This window comes from Centruroides vittatus, unplaced genomic scaffold (genome assembly GCF_030686945.1).
Source record: "Centruroides vittatus isolate TY-2023 unplaced genomic scaffold, ASM3068694v2 contig_973, whole genome shotgun sequence".
Classification (NCBI taxonomy): Eukaryota; Metazoa; Arthropoda; class Arachnida; order Scorpiones; family Buthidae; genus Centruroides; species Centruroides vittatus.
In genome coordinates, this window is record NW_027122646.1 from 549,244 (window position 1) to 567,193 (window position 17,950).

The 17,950-nt window shown below is 25.4% G+C and overlaps 1 protein-coding gene across 2 annotated transcripts in view; it reads left to right on the top strand.

The window, feature by feature from the left end:
* LOC136985613 (neuroligin-4, X-linked-like) overlaps positions 1-17,749 on the top strand; it is a 173,737-nt gene extending 155,988 nt beyond the window's left edge. The window contains exons 6-9 of one of the 2 annotated variants that reach the window (XM_067282929.1): positions 3,164-3,279; positions 3,872-4,350; positions 4,430-4,707; positions 16,002-17,749. In XM_067282929.1, the coding sequence (XP_067139030.1) occupies positions 3,164-3,279; positions 3,872-4,350; positions 4,430-4,707; positions 16,002-16,038 (910 nt within the window). In that variant the 3' untranslated portion in view covers positions 16,039-17,749. Of the gene's footprint in view, positions 1-3,163; positions 3,280-3,871; positions 4,351-4,429; positions 4,708-15,974 lie in introns of both variants that reach the window. The other variant, XM_067282930.1, reaches the window with a different exon arrangement.
* Positions 17,750-17,950: the final 201 nt, after the last annotated feature.

The following is a 17,950-nucleotide window of genomic DNA, read 5'->3' on the forward strand; positions in this document are numbered from 1 at the left end:
AAGCTTCACATTTCTTATTTTTCCATAAGAAAAATAATAATATATGACATATTTTATTTATTAAAATTTATATAATTTTATTAAATTAGCTTGTCACTTATATTATAAATTAATTTACAGAATAGTTTTAAATTTTAAATATATATTTTGTATAATAATAAAGTTACTTAATAAAGGAAAGATTTGGTAAATATGTAAAAAATATAGTAGAATAATGTTAATTAATTAATCTTTATTATTTTCTAAATTGTATGAAAGTTTATTATTATAAAGAAAACATTGGAAAAAAATGTGAATGAGAAAACTTTTAATCTTAATGCTTAAAATAAATAAGTTAATCTGATTTAATAACAAGTTGACTTCACTGTAGTTAGGCTAATAAAATAAAATTAGTTAAAGAAAAACGTATAAAAAATTAAAGGAATTGAAAATATATCTATGGACAAGAATCCGTGAAAATTTTCAAATCAATTGAGATTTTTTCCCTCCTCCTACTGTACCTTGAGGCAGTCAATGAATGCATTAAAGCAGTCACGTTTAGACAGATAAGAAAAGAATATTTCATTTCCTAAGTAAAAATTCCTGTGAGAATATTAAAATTTTCCACTGAGGACATTAATGCTTAGAAACGAGTTTCATTTTCATTTCTTTTTCCTCTATCAGGTTCAATAAAACTAAGCTAGTGGAGCATAACTTTAATAATATTCTTTAATCATTAGAATTTCGATAAAATTGTTATTTTTAATAATTTGTGTTTAAACGATTATTTTTAAAACCAATTTTAAGTTGGTTTACAAAAAATGACAATTTTCAAAACAATATTGACAGTTTGAGGTTTATTTTATGATTATTAACCTGATAAATGGCAAAATAATTGTTATAGTTTGATAAAATTTATAATATTTCATTGAATTATTAAATCTAATAACGTTCTTTTGTTATTGTTCTATATATATATAAGTTAAATACTAATGGGTAACATTATTTTTCTACTTTATTTATTTATTTAATTATTGTACATTTATCAGCGTTATATTATTAGAAGAAATGATTATTTTCGTAATGCATAACGACAAAAATCATTATTTTTGATAACGATATCTAATATAAAAATCTGGTAATAGCATTATTAGTAAATATATTTAATCTAGCAACAGTATTATTCCATTTATTTTTGCCTGGAATTATTATTAAACGTTGTATTAATCGATAATCGTCGTTTGTGCTACAATTTTTGCAGCAACAGTATCATTAACGTCTATAATAGAAGCAATTTACATTCTAGTCTGGGGGATTTAAGTCTAAATTATGATAATTTCGGAACAGTTTGTTTTATTACCGCAAACGCACGTTGTCTCTATCGTAATTGTCACTGCATTGATTTCATTACGTAAACAAAACTTTCGGTAATCGATCTCATTAAATTTCCTAATTTGTTAGTCAGAATATAAAGTAAATTTCATAAACATTTTTTCTCATATTTTTATCAATTTTAACGAGAAATAGGACGGGTTAATTTATTCTATAATATTCAGTAGCTAATGATTGTACAATGTTATTTTGTGTATATAATTAATCAAGATAACAAATGCTACTTAATGACTTTCTCTTTCCCCATATCAAGTTATAGGTAATGAATATTCTAAAATAACTATCAAAGTGTCTTAGCGCGAGATTTAATGCAGTTGCTACGTTATAAAGCAATAAAATGCAAAGTTAATTGCTTTCTATTGTTTTATAGTTTCGTTAGATTATAGGTGTTAATAATTTAAAGTGATGCTAATGTATGAGAAGGAAGGTAAATAAAGTTTACCCGCTGTTAAAAAATGTTCTACTCAATATAATTTCTGGCTTTGTTTGAACTGAAAATACTGGAATATGGAAGTTTTAATATTTCATTTCTGTTGTCTGATCACGTTTCCTTTTTCCGGAATTATGTATGACATGCATCAATAGTACTATAATAGCTCTTCCAATATTTTGTAATAAATAAGTGAATAATTTATTTTTAATCACACAGCAATAAAAATAGAGTATACAGAGTAAATCATTTTTATATCTTATTATTATTAAATGAGAAGAACATAAAAAGAAAGTTATACGCCTATAATAATAATTTCATATAAGTAAAAAAAGTTTACTTTAGATTAATTTATCTGAAATTGTCTTTCATATAATTCAAAATAAACAATGCTGTTAACGTATATAGTCATGTAATATTTGTTATGATACAATTTATTGTTACAGCTATCGAATATTGAAATATTAATATAAATTTTGTTATTTTGATTTTTAAAAAATTATATTTAAAAGACTACTTAACATTACATTTTCTTATAATCAATAAAGAGTGTTTGAATTTCTTAAAATTATTCCATTGTTTTAACGAATACTTCATTGTATAAAAGTTGGGGAATGTACTTTGAAAATAGATATAGCTTATTTGAAGATAGGAAATAGCTTATTTAAATATTAACTTTAATCGTGAAATTGTACCAAGAAAAAAAAATCAATATAAGCTTATTTACTACGGATTCTATATTTATTCTCAATTTAATTATTCTCATTCAATAAAATAAAATAAATATAATATAATAATATTTAAGGTAAGAGAAGATATTTGACAATATTATTTTCATATTCTTTTTATGTCAATACTGTGTGATTTTAACATAATTAACATTACTTATTTAATGTGCACTTTAATTCCTGATAAAAATATTTCAGTTAAGTGCATTGTGTAACTTAAATTTTTATATAAACTTAAAACTTTTAATATTTTTGTAATACAATAACTTAATAAAAATTTAGAAACAATAAAATTTATAAACGAAACTTCAAAATCCAATTAATATGCTAATTTGTATTTTTGAGAATAATTTAAATATTTTTATCTTGAAGCAATACAATCAATTGTACTTACATTTGTTTCAGTTAAGTAATATTTATAATTGAGTACATCCTTCAATACAAATAATTACAAATAAAACCAGAAACTCTGTCTTCTTTTGCCTCTTCCATAAATTCTCTTTTTTTTTCTTTTCATTTACTTAACAGTTTAATGAGTTTAAACTCGAGTGTCATTAATTAGTTCAATTTAATTATACTTAATCAACAACGAATACTTATTCTGTATTTAATTTTTACTCTTTTAATCATGCAGTGACCCAAACATTCATGCACACGAGATTGATTCTACTTCTGAAAGAGGAAGAGGGAGATTCGAGCGCTTCATGTGGCCCAGATATGAAGATGTACATCAAAAATATTTAATGATAGGTAAAATTCTATTTCATTTTTTTGTTTTTCTTACAGAGAAAAAATTTTCCTTGTTATATTACATTAATTATTGATGTAAAAATGTATTTTACTTAATAAGATAAAAATATGACGATACATTTGAAAATCATTTATTTTTTGTGTTTGGAATGATATATACAGTATTAAGTTCAATACTTTATTCTATTCCTTCTTTTCACTTGTAATCTATTTCATCTCGATTCGATTCTCTCTAATCTTCGAGTAGAAATTTTCTTTCTTTTAAATCTCTTCGTCATTCAATTTTTTACTGTGTATTTTCTTTGTCAATTCTATTTCATTTTAAAATACTAACAATTAGATTTTATTTTCCATTAACATTTTAATAAAATAATCCCTATCAAATAGATATTTTGTTGAAATAAATAGTGCCTACTAAAAATTCAGAAGATAATACAGTATATATATGTTTTATTTCTTAATGTTCTTCGTGTATTTATTATTTTTATTAATAAGCATATTTTCATATTTATTGTGTTGCTTAAATTTATAATTTATCTATGAATGTGAATAATGTTCAAAATAATTATAAATTCATTAACAATTCGAACAGGTATGAAACCTAAGGTTAGAGATCATTATCATGCACATCGTCTCTCGCTATGGTTGCAATTAATACCGAAGCTGCACCAAGCAGGAAGCACAGTTACTTCACTACAGCATCACCGGTTGCAAGATCACGATAACCTTCTCACTTACGATGGTCACGTACGTGAAGTTCGCTATCCTCCGCCTCCCTCACCAACTTCTACCATATCTCAAATATCCATAGCTACTCCGAAAGGTGGCGGAAATGAAAGCAGTATTCCAGATACTCCTCCACCTACTTCGGATCATCCCACAGCTCAGGTTCCGAATACTTCGGAGTCTATGGCTGTGGTGATGCAATATGGTCGTTACTCTACGGCTCTAAGCGTAACTATAGCCGTCGGATGCTCACTTTTAATCTTAAATGTTCTCATATTTGCAGGCGTTTATTATCAGAGAGATAAAAATAGGTTGGAAGCAAAATTACAAAAGCGAAATTATAAGGTTTGGAAGTTATAAATATAACTCGTATCGTAATTTAATTAATTATTATATTAAAAACGGATTTAATTTAATTTATTAGGTTCATAAGCCAAATGAAGGCGAACAAAACATTCCAGGCATTGCTCCAAATAAAACTTCTATAAGGGCTCCACCTCCTTCTCCTGCTGGTCAGTCTCAAATCTATCCTGCAACTCAACCTATTCAGGCTGAATCAATTAATAATGTTCCGCCCAAAGTTCCACCGAAACCAACTTTATCACCACCACAGAGTTCGGTGCCTGAAACTCAACCTCTATTGCCATGTGGGGCTGTAAGGACCCCTCTAGTAAGAGCTGTCAACCAACAAGAAATGAGAGTGTAAGCAAACTTTTATTAAATTTTCTTTTTCTTTAAGTACAATTATTGATTATTTATAATATAAAGTAGGCCACATTATATAATGCCAGCGGAAGATATTTATATTTTAGTTTTGTAAATATGACGGAAAATATAGGAGTTTATCTTGAAAAATCTATTTATTTATATTAAATACATAATATTTATTTCTAAATCCACTTTAATGTAGAAATTATGCTGCAAAGAAATATTTTCTATATAAAATTATTATTATTATTATTTTTACTTTTCAAATCATTCAAAATGTAATTCTGTAACGCCATCTGGAGTTCATATCTTGTACTAACACACTACCATAGTTTTATTTTTTATTTTTTCAAAATTCTAAAATTAATTTTACGATATTTTAAAGTCTTTTAAGTCACTTTAAACTTAATTTTTATTAGTACTTGTCTCAGTTAGTAGCTATCAAAATTTTTCTTTCTTGTGTTTTTCTTTAATAATATTAAGAGCTTTTATTAACTTTATAAAAGAATTTTAAGCTATATATTATTAATTATATTAAAATTGAAAATTATAATGAAGATATTATCATAAAAATTTAATTTTGAGATAAATTCATATCAAAAATGTCACCTTACATTAATAATGAATATCTAATATGAAAGCTAATTTAAAATAATTTTTATTTCTTTCCTAAACTTTTAAGTCATTTAATGTTTCTCTAGATAAATTTCTGGAGAAGAAAAGAAACTTATCTGATTTGGCAGGAAATTTAGAACTTCTTAAAAGATCTAATCTATAATTGTTATAGAGGTTTCTCTTTAAAGAAATCACTGTCGTAATCTCTAAATTACTTTTATTGTTCTTTATTGCCAGTATTTGCCGTCCATTTTAAGAAATGTGTTACTGAAATGGCGCCATTATTAACTAATTGATGAAGTAAATGAAAGTAAACTGTTTTGAATTTAAATAACTGAATTCTCCATTCGTTAGTTTAATTTAAAGCAATGTTTTTCAATAACTGTAAATATAATATTATTATCCACTTGTATAATAAAGAAACGTTATAATATTACTGATTGAGTGATATTGATTAAAAAACACTGTTGAAGGTTAATAATTTTTACCTGTCGATATAAACTTATTATATATCAAATTTGAAAAAATATTAATATATTACAGCGCGATAAATGCTAAAGTATAATTTTTAATCGGTCTTGATCGTATTTTACCAATATTTTTTTATATATCTTTTCAAGAATTAGGAGTGTGATCAGTAATGCTTGTCATATAACCTGTTATTACAGTGCTCAAGCCAAAGTATCTGAATATAAAATATTAACGTTACAGCGAAACCCAGATATTCAATATTTATAAATATCTAAAGCGTTTTGAAGAGTAAAAATTGTGATTTTTGATGTTAAAATAATCTGTGTACTTTCCTCATTAAAACACTATTCAGCAGACTACTCAGTATTAGAGATTTGCTACCTAAGGCACAAATCTAACATAATAAGGTTAACAAAGAGAACCATAGCAATCCAATAAAAGCCGATTTTCCTGAAAGCTTTGATCAGATAGTTTCTACTATTCACGCTTGGAGAATATCATAATTAGAAGCCTTCTGAATTATATATACTTAGACTTGATGCTTCGTTTGATGTACATAATTAATTATAGTTTTGATTAATTATTATTAATTATATTAACATTATTCGAAATTAAATATAAAAAACTGTTAAATTAATGCATTATAACTTTTTATTTTAATAATTAAACTAAATATTGGCTACAGTCTTTTTGTTTGTTTTTCTTTTATCTCTTTTATAGGAATATAACTCGCTTCACTTATCAAAGCTTCTCAATGAAAATTAATGGAAAAATTTTCCATTTCATACATATATTGATGCTTTCAGTGTTTTAATCATATTAATTACTAAATTTTTAATATCAATATGTCATAAACTTAAATTAAGCGAAAATCATTACTGCAAATAAAATTAAGCAAGTTCTTAAAATATTTTAATGCTTAATTAGATAAATTTTGACAGATACTCTTTCTAAGACAAGTATATAAGATATTTGTATTATTTATTCATATTTAGCCAATATAAATAAGAAAAATAATAATTAATTATAGTTTCCTTATAAGATACGTTTAAACTAAATTAAACCGTTAAGTATAATATATATAATTTTTAATTAAAAGATATAATATACAATAATTAAAGATTGGAAAAATGTATTAAAAGTCTTAATTTGAATCAAGGTTTACGAAATGATTAAATTATCCTACTAGATGATATTTAGGTTACACAGCATATAACATGATCGATGCTTTCAGACAACATTAATTAAATATCTTCAATTATTATGATTTATTGTTTGTTACACAGAGAAATAATTATGATTTTGTAAAAATATCTTAAATTTATTTTCAAATTTTTATCTTGTAAACAATTAAAAACATTTTATATATTTCCATTTATAACTAATGAAAATATTATGCAATAGACTCTCCATTTCATAGAACTTTTATTGTTCTAATGTTAAATTAAATATTATTAAAAATTATTAATATTAATAATTTTAAGTTTGAAGTTGATACTTTCTAATATAAACAAATATATTAATGTAAACACTATTAAAAGCATATTTGTTTACTCTTAAAGCTTTTAAGCAGAAAATATAGAAATCTATTATTAAAGTAAGTGTAAAATCTTGATAGAAAAGTTTCATAAAATTAGTAAATAATGTTAATTTTTAATTCTTATTTTGAACCTTCGATCCTTCTATATTTAAAATGCTTTTTAGTATTCCAATATGAAAGAGATTTTTAAGAATTTCAAACGTAAATACATATTGAAATATCTAATATCGTTACTTCAACATTAATATATTTTTCAGGTCCTACTATATACTGTACTAACTTAATTCAAAAAAAAAAGATCAGTATATTACTGCGTTTTGCCTGCTGGCCTGTACAATATTATTGAAGTATTAATCAAATATATTATTGAAGTATTAATCAAAGTAGAATAACTTGGATGAATGTCTGAAAACTGAGAGCTTGGTTTTTATATTTTATAATGAGCCTAAGTTTAGATTAAATTCAAAAACTTTAATTAAACTTATTATTAAAAACCATTCGAGTCCTTAACCGAATACAATATTTATTATTCCAAATAACAGAAATATTTTTTTATTTTAAAAGTATTAAAAGTAAAACGTATAATAACTCTAAATGAATTTTTATTACTTTTAATAATCCAGTACCTCAACAATTTTCATTCTCTCTAAATGAACAAATCTTTTGAGATACCCTTAAGTATTTTTTACAATATGTTTGTCTGTTCTTCTTTGATGTTGGAAAACTCAATACAAATCTCATTTAATATATTAATGTGAAGTAATAAGCTCACATATTTTAAAATATAAAAAAAAAATTTCATTATAATAATTTCTTTTTTCTTCTAGTTGATTGTGTAAATTCTAATTTGCATCGATTTTTACTTAGTAAAAGCTTTATCTATAAAGTTACTTTAAAAAGATTTTTAAAAAATTAGAGTAATTATAAATATTTTCATTATTTTACTTTTTAAAATAAACAAATTTATGAGTACAATTTTCATTGACATTAAGAAATGCAATGTTTAATGATACTGAAAACACGATAATGGCTAAGTTCCATTAAACTTCGTTTTTTTTTCTTTTTGTTCTTATTTCCTACGAAATGGCTTTTAAATATTACATTTTCTAAAACTTTCTCAAAATTTTCTCTTTCATAAATGGATTAATAAGTGTAAGTGCCATAAATTAAATTTAATTCTTTAAATGTATTTTTTATACACTAATCATTCCTTCATAAACAACTTTAAGTAAAGCCAAAATATCATTGAGTGTAAATAGAATTTTTCAAATTTTCTTCAATATTTTAAAGGATAATCCTAATATTATTACAGATTTAATTAATTATATACAGTAGTATATATATATATAAATCATATAATTTAAGAATACAATGATTCATAATGTATATTATTACTTTGACTGATCAAAATGAAAAAGTATTACATAGTGACAAAAATTAAATTGTAGAGAAAATATTATATTATAATTAACCAATTTTGTTCTTAATTTTTGCTATTTGAAAAGTTTATTTAATTATAAATCAAAATTACTTTTTGTTATAACATATATAAGTATAAAACCTCCGGATATTTTAAAAATTTTGTAGGTATGAAAATCTCTGATCTCTGTTGCTAATGAATTCGATAATTCTACTGAATATATATATTTTTAAAGATAAAAATGAAGTAGTTTGTGCACTATTTAATGCACATAAAGTATTATCTGGAAGTTTTCCTGCTGAAAGAATCATGAACAAGTTAATCTGCTACATTCTTAAACATTGATTTATGGATAAATTCAATTTTTTAATTATACACAATATATGAGATATTTCATATCTTTAATTCCACGATAAAGAATATCTAAATTACTTTTTATTTTCATAATTTTAAGTTAAAATAAATTTTATTAGAAATATTCTTTAGTGAAAGAGATTTAATTGGATTGTTTAGTTAAAGATTTAATTAAATCAAAATATTTTAATAATATTCTTAATTAGAATTTCTGGGGTATAAAATCATTTAGATGATAAATGTATTAGCATGTATGCAAGAAATAGATTTATAATGTTATGTGAACATTTAAAAGTTACTTTAAAAATTTTCTTGTGTTTTTATATTGTTTTCAATTTAACTTTTCATTTTGAATTTTTATTTTAGAATTACTACAAATTTTATTTCATAAAAAATTGGATAAAACTTTTTCAATTAACAAGCGTATGACACAAAATAAATATACAGTAATATACTGTTGTATAGTTTACGAAATGCATTTCGAATAAACTCTTCCTCAGTCACTTAAAGTGACTTATATTAAATCCGTGTTACTTGCATTAAAAACTTTTGACCTTTAAACCTCGATTCTCGTAGAATGCAGGAAGAATCTCTTGCTGGTGGCATTCTGACATAATAAAGAGAAGCTTCGTAGTGCTAATTTTTTATTTATTTAAAAGTCAGTTTTTTATAATACAGTAGAGTCTTGTTTATGTTTGTTTATATAATACTGTTTAATTATAATTGCTAGAAATATGAAAATAAATATATTTTATCCTAAGTATTCATATTAAATGCTGTAATAAATTTCATTCATGGATAAATGAATGGAATTTATTTAATGAAATAAATTATGAGATTTATTTTAACAATTATTTTGCTCGAAAAATACATCGATATATAAATAAAGATTTATGTAATCACAGCAATTTAAAGACATTTTTTATATTTAAATAAATTCTAATATAACAATAAATCCGAAATAAATCTGAAAACCTCAATAAACTGACTGTGTTAATACATTAAAAACCTTTCAATTAAACTCGAATACAATTACGAAAATACTTATTATCTATGTTCAACTTATTTATTATTTTTTATTATTTTTTAAAATCATCATATTATTAAATTAAATTCTGATTAATTCATATGCGATATGTTGAATTGAGAAAAATCAATCACCCAAATTCATGGTCGTGTTAGATTCAACATATTTTCATTAACTTTTCAATAAGCAGTGGCATAACTACTATTAAGCGCAGTTACGGCGTTTAGGGTCCATGGCATAAAGGACCCAAACTAGGCTCTAGATACTGTTTTTACAGTACAGATCGGGAATTAAAATTTTTGTTTGAATTCCTATACCATCATGAATGTGAAGGATCACATCGGAAGGCCCTTTACCACAGTTCTGATATATATATATATATACAGTATATACAGAATTATTACAATGAATCAGCAACAAAGATTAGATTATTATGTGATTCGATCAAAGGCGTATCTTGCTTAATATTCATATAATAATAAGTTTTTAATCAATAGATCTGTTTAAGGTGTATTTATAACTACTATATACTCTGAATAATGTTAATTAATACAACGAAATTCGTTAAAATATAATAGAAAATTATTACATTAGAAAACAGTGATGATTATTCATTAACCTTCAACAGTTACGCTACGATAATGTAGAATTTTGTTATTTTTGTTATTTTTAAAAGCCATGTGTTTAGCTACAAACAGATGCAATTTAAATACAAATGTAGTAATACCCAACGTCTAATTAAATATTCATAATTATTATTCGGAACTTCCAACAGATCCATGGTTATAGGAACATTATTAAAAATGTCATGTAATTTCTTCAGCTTTAAAATTTTACATTTCCCAATTGAAACGAATGGTTAGTACAAAATACAAACGAAATAATTTACCGATAATTAAAGTTTTTCCTAGTTTTAAATAAATATGGAAAGTGTAATTACATCATCGACTTTTTAATCGAAACTTATTTTATAAATAAGTTTTGATTAAAATGCAAGCAGCAAAGAAAATAAACTGTGACAAACTTAACGTTACTGATAATAAGTTCAAATATTTTTTATTCTGTTTCTTTAAAATTTTATTTCGTAAATTAATTCTTAAATTAGTGTTTGTAACATTGTGAAGTGAAGTTTTCTTCAACTTTAAATTTTCGTGATTAAAAAGTGATATCATTCTTATTTACATTCAAGAAAAAATTGCTTTATATGAACATATACATATATATAAAAAAGAAATTGTAAAATGTTTGGAGGAATATGGCAGATAATTAAGAAAGTAAATGAAATTCGACATCTATTGATATGGTAAATTTCTAATCTTTCTAATGAAAAGTTGAGCGAATGAAAATGTTAATGCCAAATTTTTTGCATAATCCTCATCAGAAACCTTTATTTTTAATTTAATGAGAATATAAAATAAGTTCGAGAGAAAAACAATTTTTTACCATCTCTGCCAATGTGAAGTCAATGTTTAAACGAAACAGAAAAGAAATTGAAAAATAATACAAGATAAAACAATAACATTTTAAAAAAATAAATGAAGTTGCGAATATTGAAATCTTTTATAAGAATTTTTATTAATAACAAAGTTCTTACACGAGATTCTCGACATGTACACAGCTTACAAGTACATTTTCCATACATGGAGCCGTTGCTGAAAAGTATTAACAGCTTGTAAAGTTATTAGAATGATCGATATCATTTATTAATAACTCGGCGTAAATAAAACTTTTATGGATCTTGTGTTCTGAGTAATTGTAGTATTGTTTCTCAAATCACGTAAACCGTGAAACTTTCATTCGTATCGAACTATTAATAAACCATGCGCATCATCTTCGCTGAAAATTTAATAGCTATTAATGCATTTATTCAATTGACCTGTGTATTTCACTTAAATTAAAAAAAAAAAAAAACATGCCACGAAAATAGAATAAACCTCTTCTTAACGCAAATCTATAAAAATTTGCATTTGGTCGAAATAATAAATTTTGAGATAAAAACCTCTGAAAATATCTAAATGCATAGCTTACTTCAAAAAGGTTTTCACTTATACTGTTTTTCCTTTTCTCTTGTAATCATACATTGGGAACTTTCATTATTGCATTTCTCTCATAGGTTAATTTTCTGAAGTATCGAGTATTTCATTGGAGTAATTTCATACTTTGTTTAACAATTTTGTGAATATTTCAAAATTATTTCTTTTACGATAAAGTGAAAACTTTTTAAACGAACTGCATTGAAGATCAATAGCAAAGGAGCCAGTTCTCCGCTCTGAAGATTCAAGTTCGAGTCCGGGTTGGACCGGCAAGAGTTTTCATAGGCTGTGTCGTAGTTCGCAAGCTGATTTTAATATTTTATTTACGCACTGGCAATGATTGTTTGTGGGCCTTTTTCCAAAGACCTGTAACCATCTGGTAACGTTATCTCCCAAATCAGAAAGCTGGAAATATGAACCCGTTTCTTCAGAAGCCAGTAGGGTACAGGAGGAAACATGAAAGAGACGGGAAACACATATGGTAGAATGAGTTACTAGGGCGGGGGAGAAGGAGAAATGAAAAACGAATATATACATTTAGATTTAGAGATGAATGGAGAGAAAATAATGAAGGTTACATTTGGGTCACCTTCTAATCTTGGACATTAAAGTGGATATTCTTGACGGCCGTATTACATTACTGGGATTATTATTTTTTGTTTAGCTTTCGTTTCATCTCATTTGCTCATAGTAAATAAACATATTTTAAAAGTCTACAGAAATGCGGTTCATAAACCTAGGTGAACTGGGCCGGATGGCCGAGCGGTTAAGTTGTCAGCCTGCCATACCGTTCTGGGGGACCCTGAATCCAGCTTGATCCACTTTAGGTGTATATAGGACAAAAGATACTTTATATACTACCGCATATGTGCGTTAACCTTATACACTTCATACATCACATTCTCAAGCACTTAAATAACAACATTAAAGTAGATTTTAAATAGGTCCCGAGTCATTCGGGGGTCCTCGTAAACGAGATCGCTGACCGTCTTGCCAAATCGGCTACTAAGTCTACAGTCACTAGCAATTTTAGTTATATTCCTACTTCTTACATTGGCATGCACACAAAAAACAATTATCATTCTCTGGCAAGAGAGCTGAGACCATGACACTACCGGCAGGCTCACCTACACTTTTATCCCTAGGGTTGACACAATTGCTATTCTTTGACACTTTTCCGCTAGCTTTACCTTCATTCAGCTTCTTACAGGCCACGGAAACTAAAGCAATATCTGCATAAGTTCAACCTTGGGGACATGGCGTTTATTCCTCATGCATCCCGTACTCACAGTGCGGGATGTATGAGGAGCAACACCAATTCAGTTAATTTTCCATTGCGATCGGTACATTAACATTAGGAATAGCTTAGTGATAGCGGAAATTTTGGAGGAATACAACTGGCTATGCACACCACAACGACTCATCCAGACACAATTATTACTTTCATTCATATCCCAGAGCAAAGCTCTTGTAGTCCTTCTTCCCGATGGCACGCATAACACATAGCTTACCACATTCGCTTTGTATAGTTCCCGTTGAGGTTAATTGTACAGCTAGTTCTTTTGTGTTGTGTCTCTTCTTTCTTTCTGGACCTTCGGGTTCTGTTTTGTCTATCTTCCATTGCTCTTCATATTGACTTTTGTCTTTTTATATAGTGAGAAAAAAGAAGAAATTGGCGTGTTTCTTATAGTTTTTTTGTCATTGCATGCTCTAGTCTTCTGAGTTGTTGTCTTTGCTTAGTAATAAGTTAATTTTATGTTAGTAGTACTGGTTTTAAGTTAGTTAAGTTATCAGTATATTCGATGCTTCTGCTGGTTGTTTCAGTTAGGTTATCCTGCTTCTTATAGTTCTTGCAAGCTTAGTTCTGTATTAATTTTAGTATTAGCTCTAAGCCTTGCACTTTATTTTCTCTCTAATTTATATGTAGTTGCACTATTTATTGGTGTATGCTACAACTCAGGTCTTCTTTTAGACCCACGTCCTTGCAGCCTAAATCTGCACACCAACATTAAATGTAGAAGGAATAGTAACTTTATGTACGCCGCTCAGACGGATCATTTCTTTCCCTTCTTTCTATCTTCTTATTCTCCTTTTTCCTTTTCCCTTCTTTCACCGGCAAAATGGATAAGTAGGGCTCTGATCATCACCCCGTTGCCCCAATTGCAAATCTGGCCGAACTTATGGGGCATATATTGTAATTGAAATGGCGCATCTCAGTGCCCACAGGACAGATCGAGCTTAAAAAGCAAAATGAATATATATAGCTATATTTTTAATATATTAATTTATTTTCATGAAACAGTTCAATATCCACATTTACTTGATGTTGCTCTTTTGATGTAGTAGGGATACAATTTAGGATATAGAGATGCATCATCCCATTTGTGTTGTAACCATTATAAATGAAAAAGATTTCATAAACGATAACGATTAAGACATTTGAATTTTCATTATATCAGTGTTGAGATTTGTTGATATTTAAAATATTATAAAAGAGGTAACGGGAATTATTAACATTGTTGTCACTCTTTAATTCACCTAATTTACAATGAATCCCGTCGCATTGTATATTTTGAATATCATAATATTTGTTCTTCCTACACCTTCATTACTTGATGAAGTAACTAAATAATAATAACTTTTGAAATTATTTAATTTTATCTCCATTTTGAGGTACTCTGATATTTATTTTTTATATATTGATAATTAATAAAACAAAATAATTATTTTAATTTTTGTTTTCAATAACTTAAATAGGAAATTGCAATATATTATCAAATTCATTTAGCTACATCCAAACCTAAATGTACATTTTATGTATTTTTATATTTAATATTATCTTCTCTTTAAAAATATTATATACAGAATTAATTATAAATTTAATTTATATCAAAATCTTAATAAACAGTTCGATAATTACAAAAATATTTTACTGAAATATCTAAATCTGAGAATTTAGTACCGAAATTTTGATACGTAATAAATCATTTATTAAAGTTTAACATTAATTTTTAAATTATATTTCAGAAAATTATATAAAATAATAAGAAACTATTTCATATGTAAAATTACAAATTAGATATAAGTTAATTTGAAATTTGAATAAATATTTTATATTGTGTATTTAAAATTAAATTTTATTCTGTTTAACAATTTATTAATTAAATTAATTTCTCTATTTAAATATTTATTAGTTTCAATATATATTTATATAATGTAGCCTACTTATTACATTCAAATAATTTTTATTTTATCAACCATGTTGTTCAGATAAAAAATTTAAAATTAATAAATATTAATAATATAAAATATTAATCTTCGTAAATTAATCTTAGTTATTTTTTTATATTTATTTCTATATGTTCTGTTTTGATTTTTAAAATTTTGATTGAAAATTTTAAAATTAAATTTTAATAATTTGACATTAAAGTAAGTTATAAATCGTTGCCAATTACAATTTTCTTCAGATTTTATAGTATGAGAAATGCTGTGGGACAATGTTAAATTTAAAAATAAGAAAATATTTACTTAAAAAGTGGCTAAATGTTAAATGTTTTTTTTTTTCGAAATTAATAATAGAGAAGGATTGAATAAATACGTTGAGATTATTTAAAAACAGATTTAATTCAAAATTTAAAGATTTAATTTTCGTATTTAATCTTTTATTTTTAAACATTTTTATTTTTTAAATAAACTTTTAAAACTTTATATTTGTTGAGAAAATAAAAGCGGAGTTAGGAAATAGTGGGCTTTTTTATTGTTTACGAGTAAATAGTACAAATGTCACTGTTTGATGGGCAGGTAATGATGTCACCACATTTCTGACAGCGAACCAAAGGAAGGAAGGGAAGAGACAACAGTGTGAAGCTTCTGCTACGTCGGGGACCACTATAAATTCGCTCACCAGTTGAGCTGGTGCGTATTACATGACAACCAGAAGCCTTCAAGCAAAATAACAAGATACGTGGAGCATTCTTTCCCCACAAAACTTCGTCAACGTAGAGTTGGTGTCAATGACAATCTATGTTGTGTCCTTTGTGATCTTCCTTCTAATACTGTAAATTTATCGTTACATCATACTCTGTTATGTTTTATTTTTTCTCCTCCTCTTCCTGTTTTGCAATGCACCAGTACAACGATGACACTGATTCTACAAGAAAGAGTTCAGTTTAGTGAAATACTGCCTTACAAAGAAATAAGTCCAGTTCTGAAGCAGATAGTGTTTTCTACAGTTAGAACCGAAACATTCCCAATTTATAGAAGGGATTTTCCATTTTCAAAAGAAAATTTGTTATCTTAGGTAATGTTATGCTTTTTGATTTATTAAATCTATATTATATGGAATGAGCTTGCTTTAAAAAATCTCAATTTAGTCATAAAATTATGACAGAACTGTATTTGTCTTTATGTACAGTATTTGATGTATATGTATGTACATAAATTTGAAACAAAAAAAAAATGTCATGTGAAAGGTCATGGAAAATATTGAAAGTAGTAATTCCTGATTAAATAACGCTAATAATTACAATAATTGAAGTAAATAAGTGCGAAAATTTCGATAGAAAATTTAATTCTAATTTAAAAATTAAGAAAAAAAATGTTGAATGTAGAAATTAAAGTTTTATTTTCGAATTTTTTTATATATATATATAAATGCTTATATATATTAAAAACATATATAAAATTTTCGGATGAAAATGTAAAACATTGACAATCAATTTAATTCTAAGAAATGATCAATGCTATACAAAAAAAAATAAAAAATAAAATAGTGTTATAAAAAAAATGTACTTGATACAAAATAAGATGTAGCTGACTGTTTAAACATTTCTCTATTATTAATATAATAATAATATTACAAAAATTTAAGTATATTGTCAATTAAAGAAAGGAAAATTGTTATTAATTAAGTTGTAGAATTCAAAAATTCGAGAAGAAATTAGTCAATATTGAAATTTGATATTAAGCAATAATAAAAATTATCATCAATTATTATCCGAAATTCTCTTTTTTAGGGAGTCTTCTTATATTTTATTATATTTTATATTTTTATATTACAGTGATTATATTCATAAAAATTAATATTTAAAATATTGTTTAGATAAAAAAAAATTGACTCCCATATATTTTGGAAAAGTTTAAAATTGTACATTAATTTTATAAGTTGTAATTCTGAAACTTCTACTTTCTGAAGACATTATATTGCCTTATGATTTATTGTTCCAATATCATAGGGTTTTTAGTCCTCAACAACAGCAGTGCTAAGACAAGTTTTCTAGCCAGCAATTCTTACCACTGATCAGAAAGGCCTCTCACACAGAGGGGAAGTATGAGATCACAAGCATAATCTACTCGTAATTTATATACTGTATAGTCTCTAGATGAAACATGTACTTGAAAGGTTATTAAACCGTCACCTCTGTTGTTAAATATAGTTAACTGTCTTTAATGATATATTAATAAATTCTTTTAAAAACATTTATTTAAAATAATGATTTTAATTTCATGGAAAAAGTTACTTTAAAAAATAAATGATCAAAAATAATAAAATATTTTTTAAATAGAAATTCATTCTTAACTCATATCAACAAATTTTCTTTAAAACATTATAAAAAATTATGTTAATAATTTATTTGAGAAATACAGAAAAAATAATTGTATTTTTATGTACTTTAACGCAAAAATTATTAACTGATTAAAATTTCATATTAGACTTCAAATAAATATATGTAAGCTCAATCTAGTATGGTGCCAAATAACTATAAAGGGCGGTTCGA